Source organism: Martes martes (genome assembly GCF_963455335.1).
Source record: "Martes martes genome assembly, chromosome: 11".
In the NCBI taxonomy this organism is placed as follows: domain Eukaryota; kingdom Metazoa; phylum Chordata; class Mammalia; order Carnivora; family Mustelidae; genus Martes; species Martes martes.
In genome coordinates, this window is record NC_137899.1 from 56884693 (window position 1) to 56909442 (window position 24750).

At 35.1% G+C, this 24750-nt stretch overlaps 1 protein-coding gene across 1 annotated transcript in view; it reads left to right on the forward strand.

The window, feature by feature from the left end:
* The window catches only part of STK31 (serine/threonine kinase 31), a gene marked incomplete at both ends in the record, with an annotated part of 98441 nt that overhangs the window by 45310 nt on the left and 28381 nt on the right, over positions 1–24750 (forward strand). Inside the window, 11 exon segments of the mRNA XM_080818725.1 lie at positions 6021–6200; positions 8029–8145; positions 10155–10274; positions 11546–11677; positions 12912–13013; positions 15242–15322; positions 16948–17073; positions 17857–17982; positions 18166–18252; positions 18961–19110; positions 22646–22768. Coding sequence (XP_080674851.1) covers positions 6021–6200; positions 8029–8145; positions 10155–10274; positions 11546–11677; positions 12912–13013; positions 15242–15322; positions 16948–17073; positions 17857–17982; positions 18166–18252; positions 18961–19110; positions 22646–22768 — 1344 coding nt within the window.

Below are 24750 nucleotides of genomic sequence, written 5' to 3' on the forward strand. Positions count from 1 at the left end.
GCAGAGAGGCAGGCAGAGAGAGAGGGGGAGGCAGGCTCCCCGCTGAGCAGAGAGCCCGATGTGGGGCTCGATCCCAGGACCCTGGGGTCATAACCTGAGCTAAAGGCAGAGGCCCAACCCACTGAGCCACCCAGGCGCCCTTTTACAGTTGATTTTTATACATTGATGTCTCTGGCAACTCTCCTGAACTCTTTTAGTTCTCATTTTTCTATTAATATTCTTTGAACTTTCTTTGTGGTCATATCATTTGAAAACAATAGCCATCTTCTCCATCTACTTTTTATATATCTTTGGACTTTTACTGCATTGGTCATCTTTAGTAACAAGTTAAATTTTGGCTGTGCTAGTTGGCATCCTTGTCTTATTTTGGACTGCAGGGAATAAGTTTGCTAGAGAGTTGGGGATAAGGATATTCAGGGACATCTGGACACTGTCTCTTTCTGTCTGCCTGGAGGAAGATGTAGTTTAGATAATACCACGTATAGTATAAGTTCTTCCAGAATTGTGAAGTAACCTTTGCATGCAAAAGGGCCGTGGTGTAGTAAGAATGTACCTATCTATAGTGCAGTTTTTACTTTACCCTGCAAAGGTTTTTTTCTTCTCATGAACTGCTAGTAAACATAGGTTTGCAACCGAGATCTTTGTAAAAACTCTTCTTAAAGTTTAATCTTAAGAGACTTTTTGCTATATCTGGTTTGTTTCCCTTTATATTATTCCCCTTGGTCACCAGAATATTTTTTAAACTTCTATTTTGGTGAAGTAGTTTGATATTTACCTATATTCTTCAAATACTTAAGAAATAAAACCTATACTTCAATTATGGAGGTCAAAGAAGTTAAAGTTCATGATTTCTGATTTCCTCAACAGTTACTGAGACTTCTTTTGTGGCCTAAAGTACATGGTTGATTGTTTATGACTGTTCCTTATAAGTTAAAAAAGAAAGTATATTCCAGGTGTACTTGGTATGCAGGTCCTGATGTATAGGTATTATTTTAATCCTTAACCTTCTGTATCTTTTCTTAGTTTTTGATCTGATCAGTTTATCAGTTTTGAGATATTTTTGTTATATATTCTAGTTCTTTAATTGTTAAAATAAGTCAGTGCTGGGGCACCTGGGTGGCTCAGTTGTTAAGCTTCTGCCTTCAGTTCAGGTCATGATCCCAGGGTCCTGGGATCAAGCCCAGTGTCAGGCTCCCTGCTCAGCAGGAAGCCTGTTTCTTCCTCTCTCATTTCCCCTGCTTGTATTCCCCCTCTCGCTGTGTCTTTCTCTGTCAAATGAATAAATAAAATCTTAAAAAAAAAGTCAGTGTTGTATTGTTGGGTGTTAATGTATTTATTATTGTTATGTATTTTATTTTATTTATTTTAAAGATTTTATTTATTTATTTGACAGAGAGAGACACACAGTGAGAGAGGGAACAGAAGCACGGGGAGTGGGAGAAGCAGGCTTCCTGCTGAGCAGGGAGCCTGATGCGAGGCTCGATCCCAGGACTCAGGGATCATGACCTGAGCCGAAGGCAGACACTTAACGACTGAGCCACCCAGCCACCCCTGTTATGTATTTTAAACTGTTTTCTTTTCAACCATTATGTGACCTTACTTTTCCTTTATGGTGTTAAAATATTGTTTCCTTTAAAAATTCCTTTTCTGCCTCTATTTTTTGGTCATTGTTTGCTTTATCTTCTTTCCCTTCCTTTATCTTATTTTTTATTTTTTTTAGAAGATTTTAATTTATTTATTTGACACAGAGAGAGAGGGTGTGTGCACAGCAGGGGTGAGGGGGAGTAGCAGAAGGAGAGGAAGAAAAAGGCTCCCCACTGAACAAGGAGCCCAATGCAGGGCTTGATCCCAGGACCCTGGGATCATGACCTGAGCCAAAGGCAGACGCTTAACCTACTAAGCCACCAGGCACCTCTCCCTCCCTTTATTTTAAATTGAATGTCTTTCTTAGACAACATACTAATGGATCATTTTTTAAAAGAATCTAATGTATAAATTTATCTTTTGATGGGTAGCTTGATTTGTATGTTTATAATTACTGTTTTATTAGAACTTATTTCTGTAATTATTTTGTGTTTCTGTTTGTCATGGTTTCTTTTTTTCCCCCCTTTCCTACATTATACCACTAATATCTTAGAACATTCTCATTTGCCTTTGGTATGTCTTCTTTCTGTGTATTTCCCTCCCAAAAATCAGCTAAGCAATTGTTCAGGATTTTAGTCACAGAGTGTTACAGGTATTGTAAATGATAATTCAAATAACAAACATTAGAGTTATTTCCTCATTCTTATTTCATAAATTGTTGGATATCTTTTGGTTTTCTCTGTGTATTGGAGTATTTTCTTGAAGTACATTTTCCCTTAAATATTTATTTATTTATTTGAGAGAGAGAGAGAGAGAGAGAGAGGGAGGGAGGGGCAGAGGGAGAGGTTTTCAAGCAGACTCCCATTGAGCTTGGAGCCAGATGTAGGGCTCAGTGTCATGACTCATGAGATTATGGCCTGAGACGGAACTAAGAGTTGCATGCTTATTTGACTGAGCCACCCAGGTGCCCCTCTAAGAGTACTTTCAAAGAGGTCTTTGTGTGGTTGATTTTGTAAAGTATTAAGTGTCTCAGGATATCTTTTTTTTTTTTTTTTTTTGAGAAAATTTTAACACCATTTATTTATTTGAGAGAGAGTGTGAGCCATCCAGCATGAGCAGGTGGGCGGGGCAGGGGGGAGAAGCAGACTTCCAGCTCAGCAAGGATCCTGACGTGGGGCTCAATGCCAGGACTCTGGGATCATCCTGCAAGCCGAAGGTAGATGCTTAACTAACTGACCACCCAGGCATCCCTGTCTCAGTATATTTAAACATTTAAACAGTTGATTGCATTTAAGCACTTTAAACAGTTGTTTCATTGGCTATAAACTATTTGATTCAAAGTCCATTTTTCTTTCAAAATTTGACAATAATAATCCATTGTCTTCTTCTCATAGTTATCAGTCTGATTTTTGTTCTTCTGTGACATTTTTCCTCCACTGAAAACTTTAGTGTTTTCTCTTGACTTTGTTCCTAATTTGCCCTGAAGTTTCTATTTAATCTGAGTCAATTCAGTCTGAGATTTTCTATTTTTCTTTAACTCTATGGAATATTTGATAATTATTTCTTAAGATATTATCCCTTCTTCTCTCCTACCCTCTCTGTCCTCAATTTACTTTGTCTTTTATCCTGGGACTTCTTTTAGATGTACATTTAAATTTCTTCTATCCTCTACATATTTTAATTGTTCATCTATTTTTCCTATCTTTTTATCCCTTTCTGTGTCTTTTTGGGGGGATCTGAGGAATTCTTGACTTAATCATCTAGCTCACTAATTAGTTCTCTAGCTGTATCCTTTTTGCCATTTAGTGAATGCATTGTGTTCTTTATTTCAAAGATTATTTCTTTTATACCTAATAATTTCAGTTGGTTGTTGTTTATAAGTACTTGATTTTGCCTTGTGTTTTCAGTATTCTTTTTTTTAATCTTTCTTTTTTTTCCCATTTTATTTTATTTTATATCTTTTCAGTGTTCCAGCATTCATTGTTTATGCGCCACACCCATTGCTCCACGCAATACATGCCCTCCATAACACCCACCACCAGGCTCACCCAACCCCCCAACCCCTCTCCCCTCCAAAACCCTCAGTTTGTTTCTCAGAGTCCACAGTCTCTCATGGTTTGTCTCCCCATCCAATTTCCCCCAACTCACTTCCCCTCTCCATCTCCCAGTGTCCTCTGTGTTATTCCTTATGCTCCACAAGTAAGTGAAACCATATGATACTTGACTCTCTCTGCTTGACTTATTTCATTCAGCATAATCTCTTCCAGTTCTATCCATGTCAGTACAAAATTTGGGTATTCATTCTTTCTGATGGAGGCATAATACTCCATTGTATATATGGACCATATCTTTATCCATTTGTCCATTGAAGGACATCTTGGTTCTTTCCACAGTTCGGCAACTGTGGCCATTGCTGCTATGAACATTGGGGTACAGATGGCCCTTCTTTTCACTACATCAGTATCTTTGGGGTAAATACCCAGTAGTGCAATTGCAGGATCATAGGGAAGTTCTATTTTTAATTTCTTAAGGAATCTCCACACTGTTTTCCAACGTGGCTGCACCAACTTGCATTGCCACCAAGAGTGTAAGAGGGTTCCCCTTTCTCCACATCCTCTCCAACACATGGTGTAAAAGAATGGACGAGTTTCATTCTTCTATACATAGCTGTCCAATTTTCCCAGCACATTTATTGAAGAGACTGTCTTTTTTCCACTGTATATTTTTTCCTGCTTTCTTGAAGATTAGTTGACCATAGAGTTGAGGGTCCGTATCTGGCCTTTCTACTCTGTTCCACTGGTCTATGTGTCTGTTTTTGTGCCAGTACCATGCTGTCTTGGTGATCACAGCTTTGTAGTAAAGCTTCAAATCAGGCAACGTGATGCCCCCAGTTTTGTTTTTCTTTTTCAGCATTTCCTTAGCAATTCAGGGTCTCTTCTGGTTCCATACAAATTTTAGGATGGTTTGTTCCAGCTCTTTGAAAAATGCCGGTGGAGTTTTGATCGGAATGGCATTGAAAGTACAGATTGGTCTAGGCAGTATAGACATTTTAACAATGTTTATTCTTCTGATCCATGAGCATGGAATGGTCTTCCATCTTTTTGTGTCGTCTTCAATTTCTTTCATATACAAAGATAAACTTGAACTGGATAAAAAACCTCAGTTTGAGGCAGGAATCTATCAAAATCCTAGAGGAGAACTTAGTAATCTCTTTGACATCGGCCACAGCAACTTCTTTCAAGATATGTCCCAAAAGGCAAAGGAAACAAAAGGGAAAATGAACTTTTGGGACTTCATCAAGATCAAAAGCTTTTGCACAGTATTCTTTCTTTTTGTTGAGAGTATTTGTTATGCTTATTTAGAGTTCTTTGACTTTGCTTCCTTTTTATAAGGTGGCTTAGATTGTTATATTCCTTTCAGAGTTCTTCTGTTAGTCACGCACTTCATCCTCCTCTGTACCCCCTTCAAAGGTCTCGTACTTCCTTGGAGAACTGTAAGCTATCTTGGTTCTGTGCTGTTGTGTAGGTAGGGGATAGGATGATAAAGGGTTCCGAGGGAGGGGTGAAAGCTTGGAATATAACTTCAAAGACTTCAGGTGGGTTTAGAGAATAGAATGGGGTTGTTTCTCAGAGCATCTAGTGTTACAGTTTGGGCTCAGCTACTACCTGTAGGCTTTTATTCTAGATGATCTTACTCTTCAGTGTACCTCCCAGTCCCTCTGCCTCAGCCACTACTCTTTTGTAGGGATTACTACCCTTGGGTGTAAATGCCACCAGGTATTCAGGGGAAAAGGGAAGAAAAGAAAATGCTTAGGGGATGGCTGACATTTTTTCTGTACAGGTTATCAATTTTTGCCTCGTTTAGGTTCTTGTACTGTACTTGTGTAAGTCCATTGCCTCTTGCTTTGTGCTACTGCTTTACAGTGTGAGAGGGAAGGGTGTATGAAGAAGGTTGCCTTTTCCCACATGCTATTTTTGCTGTGGTACAAGCTTTCTTCCACTTTGCAGTGACTTGCTCATTGCTAAGCACCAGCTATCTTGTCTTTCCAAGAGTTTCTTAGAGTTTTGTGATAAAAATTTCTAGGATTTTTAAAAGTTTTCCCCTTGTCTTAGTGACATTTCTAGAGTTTTGTTCCTAGAGAGCGCCACTAGGCTCTCTTGTCTCTTCTAGTCCTTTCTAAAATGCTTTTTAAGTTCATATATATATTCAGTGTCTTCCTTAGTTGGAATTATTTGTCTAACTTTTATTATTATAATCCAAATAAATCACCTTCTAGGTAGCTTTATATTTTCATATCTAATGTTTCTAAGTTTTATTTATAAGATTCTTAAGGATTGGGATTCAACATATTGCTTTTCTGTCTCACAGATTTTAATATGGTGCTTGAATCCTAATATGAAGTTAATAAACTTTAACAAACAAATATATTTCTATAGGATCTGTCAACCTCTTTAGAGGCAGTATATGGACAGGCCAAAGAAGGGACAAACTCTGAAGAAATACTTAAGAAATTTTATGACTGGAAGTGTGATAAAAGAGAGGAGTTCACCAGTGTTAGAAGTGAAACAGAGGTTTCTCTACAACGTCTCGTAGCATGGTTCCAGAACACTGTAAAGGTAATAAGAGCCCTTGCCCAGTGTTGGTGTTGGTGTTGTAGTGTAAAGCAGGGAATATTGGTTTTATAATAATTTTCCAAGTATAATTTACTTCTATTTTAAGGAGGAGAAATGAAGAGGAAGAGAGGGATTAAGGGGAAGTTGACTGGAATAGAGGAGTGAGGGATTTACATATTTTTATTCTCAAGGAACATATATGGAAAACAGCTTCATAAGCCTTTATAGGTATAAGAAAGTATCACTGGCATTTATTACAAGTGTGGTGTATTTTCTATAGCTATAGTGTAGAGATAAGGGTCTTACTGTATTTACATGTGCTTAAAGGGTAGTAGAGCTTTCTTCTTTGTTTAGTTTCTTTTTTAAGCAAGATGTGTGTTTTAATTTTTTTAAAAAATATTTTATTTAGTTATTTGACAGAGAGAGAGAGAGAGATATCAAATAGGCAGAGAGGCAGGCAGAGAGAGAGGGAGAAGCAGGCTCCCTGCCGAGCAGAGAGTCCAATGCGGGGGCAGGACCCTGAGATCATGACCTGAGCCAAAAGCAGAGGCTTAACCCACTGAGCCACCCAGGCGCCCCTGTGTGTTTTAACATTAGTTGGCCAGCTCCTCATGCTGAAAGTATGTTAATTGGCAGTGTTTAAGTTTTTTAAGTTTTAGATATCTTAAATATCTTAAAGATATCTAACATAAATGGAGAATACTAATCTCAGTTGGTACTAAATATTAGAAATGGTGTTTTGTGTATTGTTCTTCTTAGTTCTTATTTATTATCACAAAAACACCATGTAATTTTCCAAAAGCTGTGGGGGCATGTAGTTTTGTATTAATATACTTGGAATACTAATTAAATTTCAGCCTCATTTTGTTGCTGATTCTCTGTTTTCTCTGTTCTTCTGTCTGCTTTACAACCTTCTCAGCAAGGGCAGGGACACCCAAGGTGTCATTTATCTGTGTGAATGGTTTACAGATATGCATTTCTAGCTTTGTTTGGGGGGAAAAAAGTCTTTAATCTCTCAGCTACCTCCAGAGCTCTTCATTTTGGTACTTTTTAATGGACATATTAACATTAATTATTTCTTTGTTGTCTTTTGTTGTTGATCAGAATGCCTTTCTGCTTAGGTTAACTATCATGTATCCTTTTCTTTCATTTCCATATCTGTTTCTCTAATCCAGATTTCCATAATCACATATCTTATCTCTGAAATCAAAGTGACTGCTTAGGATTTTTATGTTCTATATTATAATTTAGGCCCACGATTTTATTCTATTTAACACTTTATTATAAAGTCTGTTTCCTGATAGAAAATATCTTTGTTTTCCTAATGAGATGGAAGTCATCTGGGTTTAACCTTTATCTCCAGATTCCTAAATACTTAGTAGTTCATCATGAGATACCAAGTATAATCGTATGCCTTTTTTATTAAAGAGCGCTGACATTGTCTGCCTACTACCTATCAGATTTAAACTTTTCACCTGAACATTTAAGTTTCTTACCAGCTTTTAGTCAGACTGTTTTCTTTTACTATCCTCACAAAGTCTTGGTCTTGTTTCTGTTTGTTTGTGTTTTTTTTTCTTCATACTTTTCCTCTTATGTCTCTAAACCACAGATTATGTTAAAAAATCTGTGTTTTATGTGTGTGATATGTGTATGCCTTTTCTTTTTTGATGTGAAAGTTTGGGGAGGGCAGTAGTTTATCTTTATTGTGTGTCCTTATTTCCCCCACATTGCCCAGTGCATAGGCTAATGCTCTGTTCTAGGTATAACAACACAACACTAATAAAAAATAATTAAATGATATACTTTCATGTTTTAATTTTTTGCAAATGAGGCTTTTGATCTCTCTGTGGAAGAAACACAAACTTCTGAAGACACAATCAGTAGTCTTGATGAAATCCTAGAGAAGACTGAGTCAAGTATCTGCAAAGAGCTGGAGATATCTCTGATTGTGAGTATTGATATTCTTCAGTACTGCTTCCTTTGAAGCAATACGGTTTTTCTTGCTAATAAGAAAGTATGAAGACTGATCTTAGGTTTCCTCTTATAGACCTATATGAAATAGCAACATTGTCAAGTTCTAATCTAAGGACAATGCAAATTTTTATTCTTTCACAGAGTGATAATTTCATTTTTTAAAGTTTTTATTTTAATGCCAGTTAATTAACATACAGTGTTATATTAGTTTCAGATGTACAGTAAATTCAGCACTTCCATACATCATCCTGTGCTCCTCTTGACAGGTGTACTCCTTAATCCCCATCACCTATTTAATCCATTCCCATACCCCCTTTTCCTCTGGTAACCATCACTTTGTTAAATGATGTGTACTTTCTTTTTTTTTCAAATTTTTATTCAAATTCTTATTAGTTAACATGTAGTGTAATAAGTGCTTATAGGAGTAGAATTTAGTGATTCATCACTCACATATAACATCCAGTGCTCATCATAACAAGTGCCCTCCTTAATACCCATCTCCTGATATTTTCATTTTAATAGGACATTTCACATTAAAAAAAATTAAACTTAACATTTAATTCTAGGAAAACGCCTCTTAATTCGAGTGTGTTAGCTTTCTGTGTCATTTGATTCTTCAGTCCATCATACCCAATGACTGTAAGAAAAGACTTCAGAATTTGTGAAAAATTAAAATAAAATCTGAAAGGGCTCTGGAAGTGCATATATAAGACCAATTAGTAGCTCCCTTTCTGTTCTGTGTATGTTCTCTATTGTCATGCCAACTTAAAAATTAGTGTAGCTCTTCCAAAGAGCATTTTGTAATGTTATTATTGCTCACTGAGACTCTTTCCCAGTTTTTCAGGCTGTTTACCGAAGGCTCATTGGTTATATTTTTCCTTTTACTTGTTTCTTTTTACCTTTTGCAGTTTTATTCAGGTTGGCATTGAAAAATACATATATGTTTCTGTATTTCCCTATTTTAAAATAGTCTATTTTTAGTAGTATTTAGATGGTTTAGTCAGACTTTATTTTTTTATTGCTGAAGTATGATTAACATACAATGTTGCATTAATTTCAGGTGTACAACATAGTAATTTGACATTTCTATACATTATTCAGTGCTCACCAGGATAATCTTAGTCCATGTCAGTCACCTTGCAAGACTGTTAAAATATTATTGACTATGTTCTCTGTGCTGTACTTTTCATCTCCATGACTTATTTATTCCATAACTGGAAGTTTGTACCTCTTTGTCAGACTTGATTTTAAAAGATTTTATTTATTTATTTGACAGAGAGAGATCACAAGGAGGCAGAGAGGCAGGCAGAAAGAGAGGAAGCAGGCTCCCTGCTGAGCAGAGAGCCCGAAGTGGGGCTCGATCCAAGGACCCTGAGATCATGACCTGAGCCGAAGGCCGAGGCTTTAACCCACTGAGCCACCCAGGTGCCCCCAGACCAGATTTTAGAAGTGGTTGTTAATAGATGATTTCTAAAAATAAAATGTTGAAGTTCTTTGTGTTGTTTGGTTCTTAAATTTAGTGTAGTGGTATCCTTGATTTCCTTTAATACTACTCTAGAAATCTGTAGGAATAATGATGTAATGGGAGCAGAATTTTCCATATGAACATCTTTCACATCAGTGTCTCTTCTATCTAGAAAAAGATTGTTTAAAAAATACTTTGGGGGCGCCTAGGTGGCTCAGTCATTAAGTTCTGCCTTTGGCTTAGGTCATGATCCCAGGGTCTGGGATGGAGTCAGGTGTCAGGCTCCTTGCTCTGTGGAAAGCCTGCTTCTCCTCTCCCACACTTCCTGCTTGTGTTCCTTCTCTCATTGTCTCTCTTTCTGTCAAATAAATAAATAAAATCTTAAAAAAAGATACTTTGGAAAAAAATAGCATTTTTTAAAGGTATTTTTTGAAAAGTTTGTTCATTGTTATTGGAGGTTTAAATTATTTTGGATACTCTTTTGTGAATAATTCTATGTGTTGATTTATTTCACTTAGGAGCAAGGTGATGAGGACAAGGAGGTCATTTTAAATACATATAGTCAAGTACTACAAAAGATCCGTTCAGAGGAAAGGCTTATTGCTACAGTACAATCCAAGTACAAGGACAGTATTGAGGTTGGATTATGCTTTATTTTTTAGGTCTTCTATATTGATGCTATGGATTTTTTAATACTTAAATTTTTCTCAACTAGTTTAATACCCAGTGTATATGTAACTAATTATTAGTGCTAGAAAAACAGTATAGTTAGCTGATGTGTAATTAAAATCACCCCACAGTGAAAATAGTGGTTTAATTGATAAAAATATATTACATTTTTGGATTGTTTTCTTCAAAACCTAATCTTTACTGGAACACCTGGGTGTCACAGTCAGCTGAGTGTTTGGCTTTTGATTTCGACTTGGGTCATGATTTCGGGGTCTTAGTATGGAGGCCCCCCATTGGGCTCTACTCTCAGCAGAGTCTGCTTGGGATTCTCTCTTGCTCTTCCTCTGCCCCTCTTGCTTTCTCTTTCTCTAAAATAAATAAATCTTTAAAAAAAAAGTAAAGCCTCATCTCTACTATCATTATCTTTATGCCTGTACAGGTTTACAGTAGAAAATTTGCTAAATGCAGAAAAATAAGAAGAAATAAAAACATTGATTATAATCCTCTTAGCCTAAGAAGTAGATACTCAGGGCTAGTTTCAGAGTACTTTCTTTTTGGATGGTGACATATAATGTACACATATCATGTGCATTGCATTGTTTTGTAAACTGTTTTGAAAATATTTCTTCATTTAGTGGTATATTATGAGCACTGTCCCATGTGATTAATGATTCTTCTATACTTTCATTTTGAGCAACTAATGCATCAACACTTGCATAGATATACAATGTTATTTAACCTTCATCTGTGTTAGATGTTAAGGTTACTTCTAATTATTTTTAACCATAAATAAGACTGTACATAATCTTTGTGCATAATTTTGTGTTTCTCAGATTCCTAAAAATTGTTAGTTACTAAGTCAAAAGGAATCAATGTTGTTAAAATTGATACATATTGTCACACTACTTTGGGGAAGATAATTTTAGGTTCTATCCTCACTAGTAATTCAGTTTGCATCGTATCTAACAAAGATGTCTCACTATAGCTCTCCGCTTGAAATATTTCCCTTATCTTTGCTACTCTGATTGCTGGGACTCATATTCTTCTGAACAGAAATATGGATAACTAAGAAATCAGTTAGTAGATTGTCTTTTTGAGAATTGTGGAATTTCTTATTTCAATCCGAACTCAGTAAATAGTAGTTGAATCTTAATAGAGAAATAAGAAATGGTCAGTAAGTGATTTTAATAAATATTGTTTTCTGTGTTTTGAAAATACAATAACTTTTTTTCTTACTTAGTTTAAGAAGCAGATTATCGAATGTTTCAATGAGAGCCCCAATGTGGATCACTTGCTGTCCATTAAAAAGACATTGAAAAACTTAAAAGCTCGACTGAGATGGAAACTAGTAGAGAAGAATAATTTGGAAGAGGTAAGGAAACACTTGGTTCTTATGAAATTCCACGTGTACCTGATTTTACTCTGCTTCCTGAAAGTAATGCGTAAATACATTCTTTAAAATAGGAGAATTATTATTTACATTTTGTTTTATATATTTATCTTTTTTCTGTGTATATAAATAAGATTATTAAATTAATAGTGTAAATATTTTACCATGTCATTAAATGTTCTTTGAAAATGTTTTACATGGCTGCCTTTATTTTTAATAACATAAATATTTTAGAACAGTTTAAAAATTCTTTTGGTTTAGACTGTTGTAATACCTAATACAATACAAACCTGTTACATGCAAGGTATTCCCCTAAAGGTAGAATTTTTTCATAAAGTGTTTTTAAGATCATGATGTTCTTTGTTAGCTCTCTTTTTAATGGCTGGACATACTATTCCTCCTAAGTATTCTAAGTTGTTTTCATACGATAATAGAACTGGAAAAATTCAGACACCCTAATCTGGACTAACCTCCTTCTTTCAGTTTGAAACTGAATAAACTGGTAATTCTTTGTGTTCCCTTGAGGACTGATACATGAACAAAAGAAATCTACATTATGTCTTAATCCAACTTGAGTTGACTCTTCCTCTTCGGGGCTTAATTGGACTTGGAATGAAATTAGTTTAATGGCTTAATATTTTCCTAGTTTTTTATCCTATTCTGGACTGTGGGGAATGGGGTCTTTCTTAGTTTAGTTTTTTAACTTTTGAAGATATATAAAATAGAAAACATATATACTTTTTAAGGTGGCTTATTAATTACTGCTGGAGTTTTAAGGAGTCTCTTTGAGGCCTACATTGTTTTTCTTCTAATAAACACACCATACATTTACTTATTTTTTTTTTTTTAAACCAAATCTCTTGTAGAAGACAATTCCAGGGAATTTAGTTGTATTTTCTTCATTCCTACTGGTTTATGTTCTTGACATTTACTTTATGTTGGCAGTTGGTCATCTTAGAGAAAATCTACAGCAAATTAAGAGACAAGAAATATCTGTGTTGATTTTATATCTTTAATTTTTATTCCTTTTTGTAGGTTTGGGAAAAGTCAGTGTTAGAATAAAGTTAAGTGTTATGAGTCTCTCTTATCTGCTAGATACAGAAGGATACATAGAAATCAGAGTGATTTGCTATAGAAGTTGCATTCTTACTAGGAAGACTTGTTTTCGGTCCACTTTAATAAGCTTGTAAGGTCACTTTTTCCTGTCTGATTTAAGTTGGATGACCATGATGGATCTGAAATTGAGAAAATAAAACAAGAAATAACTCAATTGCGCAATAGCGTCTTTCAGGAAATTTATCGTGAGCAGGAGGAATATGTAAGTATTTAATTCTTTGAAGTTTTGAATTAGTTTTTACTGTAGAAATTGAATTCATGTATCCATTTTATGAAGTGGACTCTAATAAGGCTGGAAATTATACTAGCATAGTTATGTTTGCATAGTAATGTTTATGTAAATTTAGAAATTAATTTCTTTTTTTAAATTTTTTTATTTTTTTTTAAAGATTTTATTTATTTATTTGATAGACAGATCACAAGTAGGCAGAGAGGCAGGCAGAGAGAGAAGGGAGGAAGCAAGCTCCCCGCTGAGCAGAGAGCCCGATGCGGGGCTCGATCCCAGGACGCCGGGATCATGACCTGAGCCGAAGGCAGCGGCTTTAACCCACTGAGCCACCCAGGCGCCCCTAGAAATTAATTTCTGATGATAATTCATAACCATTGTACCAAATGTGGAAATTATAGAAAATTATAAAGCATAAAAAATAACACCCATAACTTTTCCATTCCTTTATAATAGTACTGGTCACTATGAACTTTTCACTTAACTTCTTTTAGTCTTTTTTCTGCCTCTTTTCACAAGAGGAGATTATAGCACAAACATACTTTTACATACTGCTTGATTTCTCTTTCACATAGAACTAAAGATTTTTTCCTTTAATAAAATCTAGATCAGCGCTGTTTTAACCTAATGCTGCAATGAAAACATTAATGGGGCGACATAATTTAGTTGAAGAATATAACAGAGTGCAACCACCTGAATTTTGGGGGGAAGTTACATCTTTAAGTCTCCACTTTTATGCTAATGTCTTGTGATCTTGGGAGAGTTTGTTAGTGTATTTTCTCTTTAAAAGGGAAAGAATATGAGGCGCCTGGGTTGCTCAGTCTGTTGAACATTAGACTTAATGATTTCAGCTCAGGGTTGTGAGCTCAAGCTCTTCATCAGGCTCTGCACTGGGTGTGGAGCCTGCTTGGGATTCTTTCTCTCCCTGTCCTTCCCCTCCTTGCTTGTATGTACAACCTGTCTTTATCAAATAAACAAACAAATAAATAAAATGGAAATATAATATTTTATGTTTCAGGAATGTTATGGGGGAACAAGTAAGGTAGACACTGCTTTGAACAATAAAAATACAGTGAAAATAATAGGCAATCTGAGAGGGAGACCACCATAGGAGACTCTTAACTATAGGAAACAAACAGGGTTCCTGGAGGTAGGGTGCCTCAGGGGTTGAAGTGAGTGAGTGATGGGCATTAAGGAGGACACTTGATGTAATGAGCGCTGGGTGTTATATGCAACTGATGAATCACTGAATTCTTCCTCTGAAACTAGTAATATGCTATATGTTAATTAATTGAATTTAAATAAAATAATAGACATTCTAAGTGTTATGTTTTATTTAGCAAATTCATCTGTGTGTGCTTAGTTACTCACCTTTTGCACCTTGGATAAATAATTATCTTCCACTGTTCCAGTGAGTTGACAAATATCTAGAAGTTTTACTTAATAAGTGTGACAAATGACTTTCCTAAGGATCCTCAGTTTTCACATTTGCTTCAGAGTGGCTTTTGTAGAGCTGCATATTTGTTTTTGCTTTCAAGGCTTTTATGATTTCTTTCCCTCCTAAATGAAATAGTTACTATTTTTAAAATGTCAGTGTGTTCTTAATATTTTGAGAAATGACAATTTTATGATGCAGATTGATGTTATCAACATACATTTTCATTTTAGCTTGGAAGTGAGTGTATACTTTGATCTTAGGCAAGGTACAGTGCCTATATATGTATACCAAGATAAAATTGATAATTAAATTTTTCTTCTGCGGGTGCCTGGGCCTGGGTGGCTCAGTCAACTAAACATCTGCCTTTGGCTCGGGTCATGATCCCAGGGTCCTGGGATCGGGCCCCATATGGGCTCCCTGCTCAGCAGGGAGCCTGTTTCTCCCTCTCCAGCTCCCCTGTGCTTGTGTTCCCTCTCTTGCTATCCCTCTGTCATAAATAAATAAAATCTTTAAAAAAAATTTTTTTTTCTTCTGTTAGTGAGATGGTAACTTTGACCCAAGATGACTCTTGGTTTTCACTTGATATTTCTTGAAGTAGAAGGGAAAATCAGTGATTATATATCTTAATAGGTTTTATATCTTATTAACTTGTGTATTTTGTTAGATTTATAGTAAGAGAGATACTGGTATCTTATTTTTTCTTGAAGGGCAACATGTCACAATTGAATATATGTTGATTTATAATAAAAATATTTTTTAAATTTAGGAGAAGCTGAATAGCTTGGTACAGAAATGGTTCCCTGAGCTGCCTCTGCTTTATCCTGAAATAGGGTTACTTAAGTACATGGTAAGCTTTGTTGCCCCTGAGAATTATTACTCTGTAGAGAGTTGAAAAGCAAAGATATTAAATTGTGTGTCAGTGTTAAATTTATGCTATCCTTACTATGAAGATGTTCCTGATGAATAGTTTCTGGGTATTGTTATAACTTTTCCTCAAGACTATCTTTAGTATTAGCGTATTGTATTCTAACGTCTATATTAATTGGCATCTTTTTCTCTCTTTTCTCTTTTCCTCATAGCTTTTCAGTACATTCATGACTCTTATTTGAATTAGAGGTATTTATTTTTTGAAATGATAAAGCAATTTTAGCTGTTATTTCAAGAGTTAGAATAAAAGCAAGATACTGCCAGTCATGAAGAATTAAAGCAGAATATCTCTTTTAAGTTAAAGCAGGCTGGGAAAGAATTCTAGAATATTGGTTAAGTAGAGATGTTGACATGAGCATAGTTTTCTAGGCAGGCAGGATTCAAAGCCTGGGAGATCAGTGTTTTCGGCAAAAGGCCTATATGGAGCAGGATTGTAAGCTCCAGGTCTCAGGGCAGAATCTGTTAGCGCTTTGTTTTATATTGCCTGCTAAGAATTAGGGACTAGATGAAAGATCTATTCCTTAAGATTGTCATTAAGTTCATGATAAGTACAGTATAAGTATAGTACAGAAATGGTTGTATACATAGTTATGAACTCATGAATATGTAAGATTAAAAGTCCCCTTAAATAGTAAAGCAATTACTGTAAAATTTTTCCAGACTAGACTTCAAAAGAATGGGGGATTTTCTTTACAGTTATTTAACTTTAGCTTAGACACTCATGTAGGATGGATGAATAAGTATGTGGTGCTGTGTAGGACTTGAAAATTAGTTTTTAGAAGTGTGCTGATCTCTTTATTATGGAAGATTATAAAATGTTTTAATCATAGCTAATGGACCCCTTTAATGATTTTAAGATGTGTGACTGTGATGTATGCCCAGGAAACCTTTGTAGGTAGATTGTATTTTGTGGTTTACTTAAATAATATTGACAACACATAAAAATAAAAACCAGAAAACAATTTCAGAACCCCTCTTGCTAAAATTACACTACAATAAAATTTACCTTGATCTAAAATGTTGATAGGTTTTATCCAAAAAATTTATTCCTTTTAAAAAGTGGCAGAAATACCTAATAGAATTAAAATACTTGAAAACCATTTTCACTTTCAAGGATTCCTCTTCAAACGGAGGCAGAGGTGTTAGAATTACTTCATAGTAGTCATAATTTTTATACTTCTCATTCCCATTCTACAACCTTCTTTGTGTCTGTCTTCATTTTAATATTTTTAGGAAACACATAAAGTCTTCCAACTAAGCATCAGGGTTTTTTGGGATATATATCTGGTTAATCCCAGTCATATTCAGAATTTGTTCTAGAACTGTAGTAGCCATTAAATGTATGTTGATTACACTTTGGGTGAGAGGACTTCAAGAGCCAGGAACTTGAAAAACTAGGAAGATTTCAGTATTTTTATTTTACTGGTTTCTCCAGTAGGGTTGATGATATCCATATCATTTCATAGCATGTAACTAATTATGTTAATGATTTAAAAGTACTGGGATGGTTTGGATTCTTTAATTGTAACAAAAAATTTTGTCTAGAACTCTGGTGGTCTTCTTACTATGAGTTTGGAACGGGATCTTCTTGATGCTGAGCCCATGAAGGAACTTAGCAGCAAACGCCCTTTGGTTTGTTCTGAGGTTAATGGGCAGTTAATTCTTTTAAAGGTAAGACTAAGTTCTGACCTTTGGAAGATTGAGAAGTATAAGGGGAGTGGTGGTATTATTTTTCAGGAAACTGAAAATCCATGCTTGTTTTTTAAATTATATGAGTTGAGTGGTGCCTTGATGGCTTAGTCAGTTAAGCATCTGACTCTTGATTTCGGCTCAGGTCATGATCTCAGGGTCATGAGATTGAGCCCCACATTGGGTGAGACTCTCTCTCTCCCTCTGCTCTTCCCTCCCACCTCTCCCTCCCGCTTAAAAAATTGTATGAGTTGACTGGCACAACGCTTATGTTTTCTGTTTGGCTGCCAGAACTAATTTTGAATTCAGAGTTTCCCTCATTTCCCTAATATAATATGTATCTTTAATAGAATATACTTGAGCTTTTCTTTTTTGGGTGAACTTACTACATTCTGTCCAATAGCCTTTTAAAATTCTTGCTTTACTTAAAATTGTCTTTGAAATTTCAGCTGTTTTGCCAATACAGTTTTCTATTCTTTGATTTCTTTATTGAGCTGGAAAACCGTTAATCATAATAGGATAATTAATTTGGCCCTAGTGACAATGCATTATAGAATGTACAATAAGGTACAGGTAGAATTGTTCTTTCTTTTCTAAATTATAGCATTCAGGGCAGATAGAAAAGGTACTTATGTGTACAATTAAAAAATAAAACTAGATATAATTTAGCTTATATAAAAATCACTATGTTTAAGTTGAAATGATGTATAATTATATTAAGATTTTTAATGTTGGAATTCCCATTACCTCTCTTTTTGGTACTAGGGCTACTCTGTAGATGTGGACACAGAAGCTAGGGTGATTCAGAGAGCAGCCGCCTATCACAGAGCATGGAGAGATGCTAAAGAAGACTCTGGGTTACTACCATTGATATTCCTATTTTTGTGTAAGGTAAAGTTCTTATGTTTATCTCTTGGCAGAAAACATTTTATTTACAATAAGTTTTAGCTCCGAGCTTTAGAGAGGTAGTTCATTCTTTATAACATAAAGAAAAAGTTGTCTCGTATAACTGATGTATACTAAAAATACATTGAAGAATTTTTCACTGTAAGTTTCATTCTGTTTTGCTTTTAGTCTGATCCTATGGCTTATCTGATGGTCCCATACTATCCTAGGGCAAACCTGAGTGCTGTTCAAGCCAGTGTGCCTTTAACTTCAGAAGTAAGTAAAAAACACTATTTCCGTGGATATATTAAATGAGAAAATAACCCCTATTGTTAGAGGGCAGTACTATATGTTTTATACACTATGTAAAATTTTGACTGGTATTATGCTATGTGTGTGTATATATATATGTGCTATATAATTATCACATCAATCCTGTGGTATAGGTTATCCTGTTATATACAGATGAGAAAAATGAGGCTTATAGAGATTAAGTGACTTGCACAGGATCCTCAACAAGAGGTAGAAATAGGAATTGAAATTAGGTCTTTTGGTATCAAAGCCCATGCTTATAACCATTAAGCTGTGTTGTATGTAAATTGTGTAGTATAGCGCTTGATATTATAATTGCTTAAGTGACAGCTTTAATTTGCATTGTAAGCTTGAATTAGTAATAAAAATAGAGGATGTCCTGATTCTTTTTACCTGGTATTACTATTTAGTCTCTCTTTTCTACATGCTTTTTATGCTCATTATTTATAATCTAAGTCTTCTTAGAGACGGCAGTGTTTTAAGTTATATGTGTATGATGTTACATGATGAGGGCTTCTGGTCTGTTTTTTCTCTATGCTGTATTCTTACATTAAAGTTTCATTTGGAAGAAGCTTCATTCACTTCTGGAAAAGTCTTTTAATTAAAGAAAAGGTTCAGGTATTAAAATGATTTGACAACTTCCTGACATCTTTTGTGGGTACTTATCTGTAGGAAGCTTTAAAGGTCATGAAAGGTGTTGCCCAGGGCCTGCATACATTGCACAAGGCTGCCATAGTTCATGGATCACTTCATCAGAACAATGTATTTGCTTTGAATCGTGAACAAGGAATTGTTGGAGATTTTGACTTCACCAAATCTGTGGTAAAGTATTGTGGTTTTACAAATAGGTTCTGGACCTCATTTAATATTATTAGTCATTAGTTCAGCCTTTTACATGATATGGTAATTTATTACAAGACCTTTGTCTTGGTTAAGGCATGTAATGTCATGTAGTGTAAGCAAGTACTTCCAGCTAGGTGATAGAATAAGAGTTTCTAAATTTGTGCTATATATATATATAGTGTGTGTGTGTGCGCGCGCGCACGCACATTATATATTTTAACTCTAAGTATTAGGAGCAACCTAACATCACAGTCAATGATACTGACAATACTGATAATTAATAATTTTATCATCATCAAGAAATACTTAATTGCTTGTAAATATGCAAGGAAAACTAGGTGGCCATCTCCAATCTCCCCTTCTGCTGGTGCCCTCTCCTACCAGTAGATTAAATATAGATATTCATACTCTGCTAATTTTTGATTAGTGGGGTATTTTTAGAAACTTGGGAACCTTGGACTTTTCCATTTAGTGTAAATGATGGTTCAACTATGTTACCTGCTAATTTGGTGTCATAATTTTAGTGCCTCAGAAGAGGCAATTAAAAAAGATAGAGTTGGTATTTTTTTAAAATATATTTTTATTTATTTATTTGAGAGAGACACAGAGATAGCAAGAGGGGAAGAGAGGGAGAAGCAGGCTTCCCTGCTGAGGAAGGAGCCTGACCTGGGCCTTGATCCCAATGACCTGAGCTGATGCTTAACCGACAGAGCCACCCAGGCACCCCTAAAGATAGGAGATTTTTAGACAATGGAAGTGCATACTGTGACTTTTTGTTGTTGTTGTTAGTATGGGCAGGCTAAAAATACACGTGATCGCATGGGAGCAGTTTTCATTTTTAAAATAACAGCTTTATTGAGGTATAATTCACATAATGTGTACAATTCAGTACTAGTTTTGAGTATATTCACAAAGTTGTGTATTGATCACCACTACCTAATTCCAGAACATTTTTAACACCCCAAAAAAGAAACTGAATACAAATTTGCAGTCATTCCCCATTTTCTTCTCTACTCAGTCCCTTGGAAACTACACTTTCTGTCTCTGTGCTTTACTATTCTGGACCTTTCCTATAAATGGAGTCTTACAATATGTGGCCTTCTGTGAGTGGCTTATTTCATTTATTTCATTTCATCTTATTTCATTCATAACATTTTCAAGGTTCATGTGTCTTGTAGCATGTATCTGAACTTCGTTCTTTTTAAAAAATGCCCAAATAATATTTTTTTTGTATGGATATACCATATTTTGTTTTTACATTCATCAGTTGTTAGACATCTGGGTTGTTTCTACTTTTTGATTATTATGAATAATGCTGCTGTGATCATTAGAATACAAGTTTTTGTGTGGACATATGTTTTCATTTCTCTTGGGAGTGGAATTGTTTTGCTATATGGTAACTCTGTGTTTCACTTTTTGAGGAACCAAACTATTTTCCAAAGTAGCTCCATTTATTACATCCTCATCGGCAATGCATAAGAATTTCAGTTTCTCTACATTCGTACTAACATTTTACTTGAGCAGTTCCCTTTTGACTAGAACAAGTCTTTACTGCTTTATACCTCGGTAATTTGCAAGTCATAGGGTAATGCCACCTATGTATAAATGTGTAGTCTTAATGGTTTTTATATGGTAGCTCAAAAAGATGAGAAAATTAAAATGTAAAACTATAATGAAATGCTGGATTAAGAAAGATTTATACAAAATAGACTTATTGAAATATTTTTTATCATATTAGTTTATCTGAAAATTAGGGTAATGTCCTAAGAAAAATGACTGAATTAGGAGCTTAAAAAGTTCTCAACTCTTAGGGATCCTAGTTAGTTTACTTTTTGAGCATTGCATTTGCACAACTATGCATATCATGACTACTCCAAGAATTATTTTTCCTCTTTCATACTTACTTGTCAACTGTTATTATCTCCCAAAATATTGTTTTAATCTTCATTTAAAATTACTTACTCTGAAATATTGATTAAACTCATCTTTGCTCCACTCATTTCATACTGCTTTGAGACTGAAGTATTAATGAGGAAGAAAAATTTGAAAGATAGTCTGTTGTCAAGATCATTGCTTTTCTTACTTTATGATGCATATGAATCACCTAGGATCTTGTTAATATTGCACATTTTTATTTAGCATTTCTGGGGGAGATTTTACATTTCTAACAAGGTCTCAGGTGATGCTTTAGCCACAGGACTCTTGACCACACAGTGGGAAGCAAGGATAAAGGTAGTGGGAGAAGAGATAATTAACTCTTAGTGATATATACCAGGTAATTATTGTGCTAATTACCTTTATCTTTAGAGTAACTCTGTAAGATAGGTATTATTTCCATTTTACAGTTAATTTAGGCTCAAAGAGGTTAAAACCCAAGGTCACACAGGAAGAAAAATGGGAGAGTGGGAATTGCAGCAAAGGTGTCTCTGAATACACAGGTTTCATGTTCTTATCACTGATCTTTTGACACATAAGAAATGGTATACTTAGAAAATAATCAGTAAGGAAGGGAAGTACATTGTAGACTTCCAGTTTTTAAAAAACTATTTAGAGGGGCACCTGGGTGGCTCAGTGGGGTAAAGCCTCTGCCTTCGGTTTAGGTCACGATCTCAGGGTCCTGGGATCAAGACCTGCATCAGGCTCTCTGCTCAGCAGGGAGCCTGCTTGCTCCTCTCTCTCTGCCTGCCTCTCTGCCTACTTGTGATCTCTCTCTCTGTCAAATAAATAAATAAATAAATAAATAATTTAAAAAAGCTATTTAGAATTTTCAAAATTAGAAAATAGCATTCCTTCTGCCCCCTCTGAACTTTATTTTAAAAGAGGTGCCAGGCACCTGGGTGGGTCAGTCGATAAGTGTCTGCCTTCCACTCAGGTCATGATCCTAGGGTCCTGGGACCGAGCCCCATAGCGGGCTCCCTGCTCCATGGGGAGCCTGCTTCTCCCTCTCCCACTCCCTCTGCTTGTGTTCTCTATCCCCCTGTATCTCTCTCTGTCAGATAAATAAATAAATAAAATCTTTAAAAAAAATGAAAGAGGTTCCAAATGTTTAAATAATCGGTGTTTCTTCGTTTTGAATCTACTTGAGTCTGTAATGTGAAATGTAACCAAAGTCTCACTGTTAATTTTATGAGCCTGATTTTAAGAGCAATTTATAATAGCAGAAATTGGGTAAAAATATTTGAAAACAAGAGACAATGAAATATTTCAAAAGAATTTGTTTTTGTGTTGATGAAATGCAGAGGACTTCACAGAAGTTTACCTCATCCGTATTGCCTCTAAACTATGTGGGGCACCTGGGTAGCCCAGTTAAGTGTCTGACTTTGGCTCAGGTCATGATCCCAGGGTCCTAGGATCCAGCCCTGCATTGGGCTCCCTGCCTGGTGGGGAGCCTATTTCTCCCTTTCCCTTTGTTTGCTGCTCCCCCTACTTTTGCTCCCTACTTGTGCTCTCTCTCTCTGTGTCAAATAAATAAATAAATAATCTTAAAAAAATATTTAACTGACTGTTTTTGTAGAGTCAGCGAGCCTCAGTGAACATGGTGGTTGGTGACTTGAGTTTGATATCACCCGAACTGAAAATGGGAAAGCCAGCTTCTCCAAGTTCTGACTTATATGCTTATGGCTGCCTTTTATTATGGGTATGTTACTTTTTTATTGAAGTAGATTAGCCATATGTAAAAATATATAAGTGTGTGCAAATATATTTACATCTACTTAAGTATATAAAGTGAGTGGTTTTCCTCAACATATTGCTTTGGATTAAAAAGCAGTGGTAGCTTTTTAGTAAAAAGATTTAGTAGAAAATTTCTTTTTTTTCTCTTTTTTAAAAAAGTCTTATCATAAACTGTATACTTTCTATCACTTATTGTATATTTACTACCAATTGGCTTAATGCATGTTTTACATATTATGCTATCGTGTTAGTTTTATTAAAGTCAAGATTAACAATAAAGATGATTTTGTCCTATATTAATCTATAAACAGTTCATGCATATGTGGAAAATAAATGTTAAATGAGCCTTGAGTAAGTGTTCCTGCTTACACTATAAACCTAGTAGCTGCTTTTTTATCCATGGCTTAAATTTACTCTTCCTACCGATTATGAGGGGTTAAGTATTAACAAGGAAGGAATGTCTATTTTTACTTCTTTTGCATAGCATTGTACTGGAGATTGTAGCCCAGGGGTCAACAGAGTTTTTTATAAAAGGCCAGATGGTAAATATTTTAGGCTTTGGGAGCCATATGGTCTCTGCTGCTGTGGAAAGTAGCCATAAATACATTTAAATGAATGAATGGCTGTGTTCCAATAAAGCTTTATTTATGGACATTGAAATTTGAATTTCATATAATTTTCATGTGCCATGAAATAGTATTCTTTAATTTTCTTTTAAACATTTGAAAATGTGAAACTGTTCTTGGATTATAGGCTGTACACAGATAAGCAGTGGCATAGATTTGGCATGTGGGCCATAGTTTGCTGATCCTGGTTTTAGCCAGTATGATAAGGCAACAAAAAGAAATAAAATGCATACAATTTAAAAATGAAGAAGTAAAGCTGTTTTTATTCGAAGATGAAATTAATTTTGTGCAGTCTTTACGACTGTACTTGAGAGCTACTGGAATTAACAAATTTAGCAAGGTTGCAGGATGCAAAATCAGTATAATTAACTGGGTTCCTATATACTAGCAACAAACGATAGGAAATTGAAATTAAAAAGTCATTTACATGGGTATTAAAAATACGGAATTTTTAAGGATGAATATGACGAAAAATGTTCAAGAACTGTACCCTGAAAACTATGATGTATTGTTGAGAGAGATTAAAGGAGACATAATTAAATGGAGAGCTGCATCATAGTCATGGACTATAAGATTGAATGTTGTATGGATGTGAATTCTTTTTTTTTTTTTTTAGGATTTTATTTTTTTGAGAGAAAGAGCATAAGCAGGGGGAGGGGCAGAGCATGAGCTGGGGGAGGGGCAGAGGGAGCAAGAGAGACCACTGAGCAGGGAGTCTGACTGACATGGGGCTCTATTCCAGGACCCTGGGATAAATGGGTCTATGGATTCTATACAATTTCAACAAAAATGCTTCTAGGCCTTTTTTTTTTTTTAATAGTAATTGACAATCAGGTGTACTTTGTATCAAAATATATAGAAACTGGGGTAGCTATCATAGTTTTGAAAATTTAAACTACCTGATTTTAAGACTTAATAAAATTATAATAATGAATCAAACATTGTGATGTTGGTGTAAAGTTGGACATACAGCACGATGGAACTGCATAAAGACAGTAGAAATAGTAGAAATATATGATCAGTTGATTTTTGACAAAGATTTCAAGGGAATTCTGTGAGGAAAGTGGTCATCAACAAATGGTGCTGTAACAACTGGGTATCTATATATAAAAAATAAACTGACTTAATCCTTGCACAATTTATAGAAATTAACTCTAAATGTATATTAATTAGATTTAAATGTAAAACTGAAGTCTTTATTTTTATTTATTTATTTATTTTTTTTTTAAAAAAATTTTATTTCTTTATTTGACAGAGTGAGATCACAAGTAGGCAGAGAGGCAGGCAGAGAGAGAGAGGAGGAAGCAGGCTCCCTGCCGAG